At 43.6% G+C, this 8126-nt stretch overlaps 1 protein-coding gene across 1 annotated transcript; it reads right to left on the bottom strand.

Annotated features, from left to right (window-relative positions):
• Window positions 1-454: 454 nt before the first annotated feature.
• LOC120993355 (serine protease inhibitor swm-1-like) lies at window positions 455-6881 on the bottom strand. Its single transcript, XM_040421882.1, has 4 exons — window positions 6810-6881; window positions 3338-3401; window positions 2645-2683; window positions 455-1035 (listed from the first exon to the last, which is right to left on the bottom strand). The coding sequence occupies exons 2-4, from the start codon at window positions 3372-3374 to the stop codon at window positions 653-655; spliced, it is 459 nt and encodes a 152-aa protein (XP_040277816.1). The 5' UTR covers window positions 3375-3401; window positions 6810-6881; the 3' UTR covers window positions 455-652.
• Window positions 6882-8126: the final 1245 nt, after the last annotated feature.

The raw sequence follows: 8126 nt of genomic DNA on the forward strand, positions 1-8126 counted from the left end.
TAAACTTTCATGCCCTTCTCTGAGCCTATCCTGAGTGTGGTTGTACACAACTAAAATGAGACGTCCGGCAGTTTGGAATTTGGCGTGCATTAGTAATTCCTATACGTAGTGCCTTACCCACTTCCTTAGTGTTGCTAAATCACCCGTGGCAAATGTTCTCCCTGGCTCTTTAAACACTCGACTTGAGTCTTGAGTCTACTGCACCTCAATCTTCTGTTGGCATTGGATGTGCCGAAGTTATGGGGAGACCGGCGCCTCTTCATAACTCCAGTCACATCCACCGCCACAGATAGGGGTTTATTAAGACCGGCGTCTAAAATGCTGGTCTTAATAAATGTGCCCCAAAGTTTATATTTTCAGCACTACCAGAAAACCAAAGGAGAAAGGTATGTATCGCCACCTGTTCACAGCGCCAACTATGTCCTTCAGCAGTTTAGTGCCAAGAAAACTGAAGTCAGAAAGACATTGTGGATGAGACAGATCACAATCAGATCAGGAGATCATTTTCATAACAGTCTAGACGGACTATGATCTGATTGGTCAGTGAGTGGTCGGAGATCCTGATCGCTTAATGAATCAATGAAAGTAGATAAAAACATTGTCTGCAATCACTTTATTTTCATCAGACACATCTCCATATGATTAGACGAGGTCACTTTACATTTTGAGACTTCCTAATACGACACACTGTGGATGGTGTAATTGTTGGATCCACTTTGGGGAGATCCTGATGAAGGACACATCTGTTGCTGTCAGGTAGGCACACGTATTTGGGTTTACAGAGGCAGCCTTCAATACAACCTATTATGCAAAATGCACCTTTAGGGCAGGGATTGGTACATGTGGTATATGTTGCGTTCCCGCAGAGTCCACACTTCGACGCTTCCACACATTCAAAAAGGCCATTATCTACAGTGCCACTTTTGCAGACACATCCTCGAACACATTTTTTAGGAACATTACATGTAGGCTTCAGGTTATCACAGGTTGGTCGACACAACCCACAACCAGGTTCTTTGCCATATGGACAGCCGACTGCAAAAGAAGAAGAATTATTAACAAGATAAAGGATTGTCCTGGATTATAAAAACATGGCGGCTTTCTTACAAAAACAGTGGCACACCTTTCCAGAGGACGTTCGTAGTATCAGCTCCATTCACAGCTCAGAAGCTGAGTTTTAATAAGAGACACAACCTGTGGACAGGAGAGGCATTGTTTCTGAAAGCAGCCAGGGTCTTGTATGTTTAGTGAGACCCTTGTCCACCACCGAGGCTCAGTGGTCACTTGGGGTCACATCACTGCTGAGGTCAGCCGATGGAAGACCACAGATGGGACATCACACTTCTGGCCCACAGGAGACCAGAAGGAGCAGAGACTAGAGCCTCATCCCTTGAACAGAAAGCCTTGAATAATTGTCTCTTTTTCTCTCATTTACACACTCCAACAGATTGAATACATTTTAGGCTGGGAAAACGAAAAGAAAACCCTCACAAAATAATGTATGTCATAAATGCAACCGAATAGGCGTTCCTCATAAGGAGATATAGTATCCCCTGACATCTGTCAGCAGTTTTGTACCTATGACACTGGCTGACCTGTTACATGTGCACCTGGCAGCTGAAGGATTCTGTGTTGGTCCCATGTATATATCTGCCCGCATTGCTGAGAAAAATGAAGTTTTAATATATGCAAATGAGCCTCTGGGAGCAACGGGGGCATCGTCATTACACCTAGAATCTCTGCTCTCTCTGCAACTGACTTTGATTGACAAACTGTAGACTGCTTGGCCCTGTCAATGAAAGTGCAGAGGGCACAGCAGTTGCAGAGAGAGCAGAGCCTCTAGGTGTAATGGCGCCTCATTTGCATATATAAAAACTTCATTTTTCTCAGCAATGTGGACACATAGGAACATGGGACCAACACAGAGGCCTCCAGCTGCCAAGCACACATGTAACAGGTCAGCCGGTGTCATAGGCACAAAACTGCTGACAGATGCCCTTTAACTAGACTGTAGAAGCTCAATCATTGCTATTTGGTCACTTTCATTGTAACTCAGTATAGTATAATGTAGTTGAATATTATACCCGGTCCCCTTTACTGCATCTGTTGTTTTATGAGTGCGATTTTGGTATGGTACAATGTCACCAATAAAAGTAAGTCTCATTAAGAATGAATTTGAAGGAACACTACAGAACTTGCCTAGTGCAGGGTCTGAGGACCTTATGGGAAGACCATGACACAGAGACTTCTTTGAATCCATGTAACTAAGCATAACACAGCAAATCAGTTTTGCCTGGAGTGTCTCTTAAAAAAAGAAAAATAGTCCTTAAACTGGAATTTCATTGTCCCATTTTGTGATAGAAGCTGCATCCAAATGTTTTCTACCCTGGTCAGATGTCCTAAATAGCCTACCTTCCCGATCTTGTCAGTGGGTGATGGGAAGAAACAACAATTCTGAGCCCATTTTATGGCCGGAGCAGCAGCCGCTCACATTGACTAATGGACTGTTACCCGGTAACTAGAGACTCCATATGGAGAAAGCAAAATCTAATGCTTATATAGTAACGGTTATGATATAATGTAAAATATCACATAGAACAAAAACTGTATACAATAAATACGTCTTTAGGGGTGTAATCCTTACTTCTGTCTGTTTGTACGGTTATGAGCCCGAGGAGCACACCTGCAAAACAGAAATCTAAAATTCATGGTCTATATAGTGTAGAGAAAATCCAAAGAATATACAATATCAGGGGTTATAAAGAAACTGGTATATAGTGGTATCAGCAGTCCAACAAGAAGAAATGTATGAAAAGCACTACTGAGGTAGGGGCTACAATCAGGTCAGGTCATCAAAGAGGCCCTCACTAAATGTTAGCTAAGAATCCACCCAGGACCAGACGTTGACTATACCGTTGCCCATCAGGACTCAGAATTTGTATAATTATTTTCTGTTATGGGAAGGTCTTTCTTACACCCTATAGCACGTGGTACTGGCCTAAGTGGCATTCCTGTAGGTTCTTACAATGTGGTGAGCTTCATAAATCGGACATGATTTTTTGGGTTCCACTTCTTGAAGCCCGTTTGTTGGTTTTCTGCTATATATTCCTTGCTAACCCTAGCTAGGACTGAGGAAGTTCCATCAGGTTCAAAAACAGAGAAATATGGGAGTAATTACATGTAGCTGATTGGTATAATCTAATTTAGGTGATGATTTGTGCTCGAGATTGTGCTGAGTCTTCCTGCTCTGAAAGGGGAGAGAAAGAGCTGCTAGAGTCTGATTGAGAGCTTGATTTAGAGGTGAGAGACCTCGCTGACAATGAAATGTGCAACTCACCAAGGGTTATCAGCAGCAATGTGATTGTTTGTGCCATGTTACCTGGGAGGGTTAACACTTTTTCCTGTAAATGACAAATTAAACTGATTAAGTAGGAAAACTTTCAGAAGTAAGCAAATGTATTTATAGGATTCATACATTGTCTGTTCTTGAACTGAATTGAGCCCCCACCACCATCTCCATCATCATTATGGCACATTGGGGAAATTAATTGACATTATTGAACTATGACAACCTCTTCTCAGAATGAAGTCAGCTCCACAATCAGCTGATCAGTGTGGGAGAAGCTTACTAAACCCCTGGGGATCAGCAGTTAGCTCTAGGAGAAGCTCCATGTGGCCTCTCTGTTTCCCTGCAGCGTCCACTTCAGGAGAAATGTGGTATTACTGGTCAGCCATGTAACAGGAGGACACGTCGAGTCCCTGATAAAGAGGAAGTCTTCATGTTATCCATCAGCTATGAGCTCTGGTTGGCCTCATTCTGCTTCCCAGTGGATAATGAAAATGTAAGAAAGGCTCTGCCTCTTCAAGGGCAATATAATAGTAGGAAATAAAAGAATAGGAACCAGTGGAAGGATCTTGATGCTGCTTTCTATCCAAAGGAGTTGTAAAGACAAGCACTGGATCCTTCATATTAAAGTGCATGTAGTGATGTGAACCAGCAGTATATAGTATAACACCTCCAGCCCCACACAGTATATAGTATAACACCCCAGCCCCACACTGTATATAGTATAACACCTCCAGCCCCTCACAGTATATAGTATAACATCCCCAGCCCCACACTGTATATAGTATAACACCTCCAGTCCCTCACAGTATATAGTATAACACCTCCAGCCCCACACAGTATATAGTATAACACCCCCAGCCTCACACTGTATATAGTATAACACCCCCAGCCCCACACAGTATATAGCAGGGGTGCACAACCTGCGGCCCGGGGGCCACATGCGGCCCTTGATACCATTCTGTGCGGCCCCCAACCATCTGGTAACAGACATGTATGCCTATGTCTTGTGGCTGCTCACATATATTTTTCATGTATTTCTCCCATTAGATGGGAGTCCTGAAAGTGTAACTAGGCATTAATGGTATATAATGTGTGTTCAATATGCCATAAGTACAATATTTCAGTTGTTAATATACCTTTAAATTTTAATTTCGGCCCTCGTCATTGGTTCAGTCTGGCAATGTGGCCCCCAACCAGGAAACGTTGTGCACCCCTGGTATATAGTATAACACCTCCAGCCCCACACAGTATATAGTATAACACCCCCAGACCCACACTGTATATAGTATAACACCCCCAGCCCCACACAGTATATAGTATAACACCTCCAGTCCCTCACAGTATATAGTATAACACCTCCAGCCCCACACAGTATATAGTATATCACCCCAGCCCCACACAGTATATAGTATAACACCCCAGCCCCACACAGTATATAATATAACACCCCCAGCCCCACACAGTATATAGTATAACACCCCCAGCCCCACACAGTATATAGTATAACACCCCAGCCCCACACAGTATATAGTATAACAAGCCCAGCACCTCACAGTATATAGTATAACACCTCCAGACCTACACAGTATATAGTATAACACCCCCAGCACCTTACAGTATATAGTATAACACCCCCAGCCCCACACAGTATATAGTATAACACCCCCAGCCCCACACAGTATATAGTATAACACCCCAGCCCCACACAGTATATAGTATAACACCTACAGACCTACACAGTATATAGTATAACACCCCCAGCACCTTACAGTATATAGTATAACACCCCAGCTCCTCACAGTATATAGTATAACACCTCCAGCCCCACACAGTATATAGTATAACACCTCCATCCCCTCACAGTATATAGTATAACACCCCCAGCCCCACACAGTATATAGTATAACACCTCCAGCCCCACACAGTATATAGTATAACACCTCCAGCCCCACACAGTATATAGTATAACACCCCCAGCCCCACACAGTATATAGTATAACACCTCCAGCCCCGCACAGTATATAGTATATCACCTCCAGACCTACACAGTATATAGTATAACACCCCCAGCACCTTACAGTATATAGTATAACATCCCAGCACCTTACAGTATATAGTATAACACCTCCAGCCCCACACAGTATATAGTATAACACCCCCAGCCCCACACAGTATATAGTATAACATCCCCAGCCCCACACAGTATATAATATAACACCCCCAGCCCCACACAGTATATAGTATAACACCCCCAGCCCCACACAGTATATAGTATAACACCCCCAGCCCCACACAGTATATAGTATAACACCCCCAGCCCCACACAGTATATAGTATAACACCTACAGCCCCTCACAGTATATAGTATAACACCCCCAGCCCCACACAGTATATAGTATAACACCCCCAGCCCCACACAGTATATAGTATAACACCTCCAGCCCCACACAGTATATAGTATAACACCTACAGCCCCTCACAGTATATAGTATAACACCCCCAGCCCCACACAGTATATAGTATAACACCCCCAGCCCCACACAGTATATAGTATAACACCTCCTGTCAAGCCTATTTTATTCCCAGATCTCATAATTCATAATAAAGCAAGAGACGCTGTTCACTAATTTACTGTTGATGTCCTATCAGGATAGGTCACCAGTGTCTGATCAGTGTGAGTTTGACCCTCTGCACCTCACTGATTAGCAGCAGTAGCTCTGGCTCTGGAAGTTGTTGCCTAAACTACCCATCTCCATCCATTTCACAGTGGGCAGAGCTGGTTACTGCAGTGCTGCTCCTATTAAAGTGCATCAGAGGAGTCAGACCCCTGCCAATCAGATCCCGATGGCCTATCTGGAGGATAAGTCATGAATGATTGCGTGGACAACCCCTATAAAAATGGTACATTTCCACCACTGTTATTGTACATTGGTCAAAGTGCAAGGAGGAAGGTAGGGGTGAACCTTATGCTCTCCCTTACAGCACAGAAACTGTAACTGTAGCCATCAGGAAGATAAGGACGGTAATAAGCCATCTCTGACTTCTCTATAGGGAGTAAATCTGTCAATGACTCCCCGCCCCAGCGGAATAAGTAAGGACGTTCAAGTCTCTTCAAGTGAAACCTGCATCCTCTGCCCTGAATGGGCACGTATAACGTTTACCCCCTAGAAGGAATGGGATAGAGTCAAACAGGCACTGGACACTTCCTATTTGCCATAGCATCGGGTCACTACTGAGATGCTAGCTAAGGACTCTATCTACTCTATGGGTCTTTCACCAAAGGCATAAAAAACAAGATAAGTGAGTATCTGTTTTTGTTTCACCCATTGGTCTTGTTGTGTCTATTTGGCGGCCATGAGTTTAGTTGTCACCCAAAAACGTTACCCAAGGTTGAGGACAGTCCTTCACAATGGGGGCAGTATCTTTTTGTCTGGATAGGAGTAGAAGTTTTGGTACCTACCTGGATGATGCACGTATGATGATGAGTATGGTCTTCAGGTGAAGCAGGGATACTACTGCCGCTCTATTATATATACAGTGGGGGTATAAGGGTGTTACGGGTGTGACCTAAATACAATTTATAATGACTGTCACTGTGACATGTAATGACCAAATTGTTATGTAATCATTAACTTATAATTAGTTTCTGATTACAACAATTATAATCATTTCTGACTTCTTCATTAACGGCTTGTGTAACGAAACATATTCTGCATTTTTCAAAGCAGCGCCTGGATAAGAAAATTCTCGACTTTTCATGTAATCAAAAATTTTGCATAGCCACTGAGATGTAGAATAAAATGTATCTGTACAGCGCCACCTGCTGTTTGTTCTTTTTTATTTATTTTTTGTCCATCTCACTGAGCTCCTCGAACGCGCTCAGTTCAAATCTATAACTGCCCCCAGCCATACAGTAGGTATTTTCGATATTGTATTTCTATCGCGAGCCCATCACGCTGGTGCTCGGCGCTGCAGCTTGTACTTGTCGCGCTGCCTGTCCCCGAGACCATCCGCAATGGGCTTGTGATGCATTCTCAAACTGTTGTTGCTACATGTAACCACGGGGTGGCGCTGGACAAAAACCATTGTGCGCATGTCGGCTTTTGTTCAGTCCTCCTCTGAGACCCCGGTTCGATCCCAGCCAAATCAGCCTGAGCGGGACATACATACTGATGTATTATTGCATTATGCATTATGATGGCAGTGTCTGAGGGATACTACAGGACTCACTATTATGGAAAAAATCTTTGCAAAATCACTGGAAATCTCCTCTGCTTGCGCAAATGTGCCGAGGGACTCTTCCTACACCTACAGTATGTTTCTACTTTTCTATTTAGAATAGTGATGTCTTTGTTATTGTCAACAATACTATCTGTATTTTTTCCCCACCCATAGATCAGAGCAGCGTGGAACTACAAGTCCAAGTGGGGTGGATTAGCGCAGTGGTTGGGGGCGCCAGGCTGTGTAGGTGGCACCTTATCTAGAACAAGAAGCCGGCAGCAGTGAGAGGAATAAAATGGGATTATATGGAGAAGGGATGATGCTGTCATCTCCTCTCTCCCATAGGTACAGGGAGATGGGGATTAGGCGGAGGAGACGTGGGATTCTGGAAGGTGTTTGATTTGTGTTAACTTCCAGAAAAAGGTTAATTAGATCATTTCCCTGCATAGCTGCAAAGCTGGAGATTAGTGTGGCATACTGCTTTTATTAATATATGAACAAGCGGTGCTGGCAGTCCTAATGTGAGCTGCATTATCACAATGTGACAAACATGCCA

The sequence above is a fragment of the Bufo bufo genome, chromosome 1 (assembly GCF_905171765.1).
Source record: "Bufo bufo chromosome 1, aBufBuf1.1, whole genome shotgun sequence".
NCBI lineage: Eukaryota > Metazoa > Chordata > Amphibia > Anura > Bufonidae > Bufo > Bufo bufo.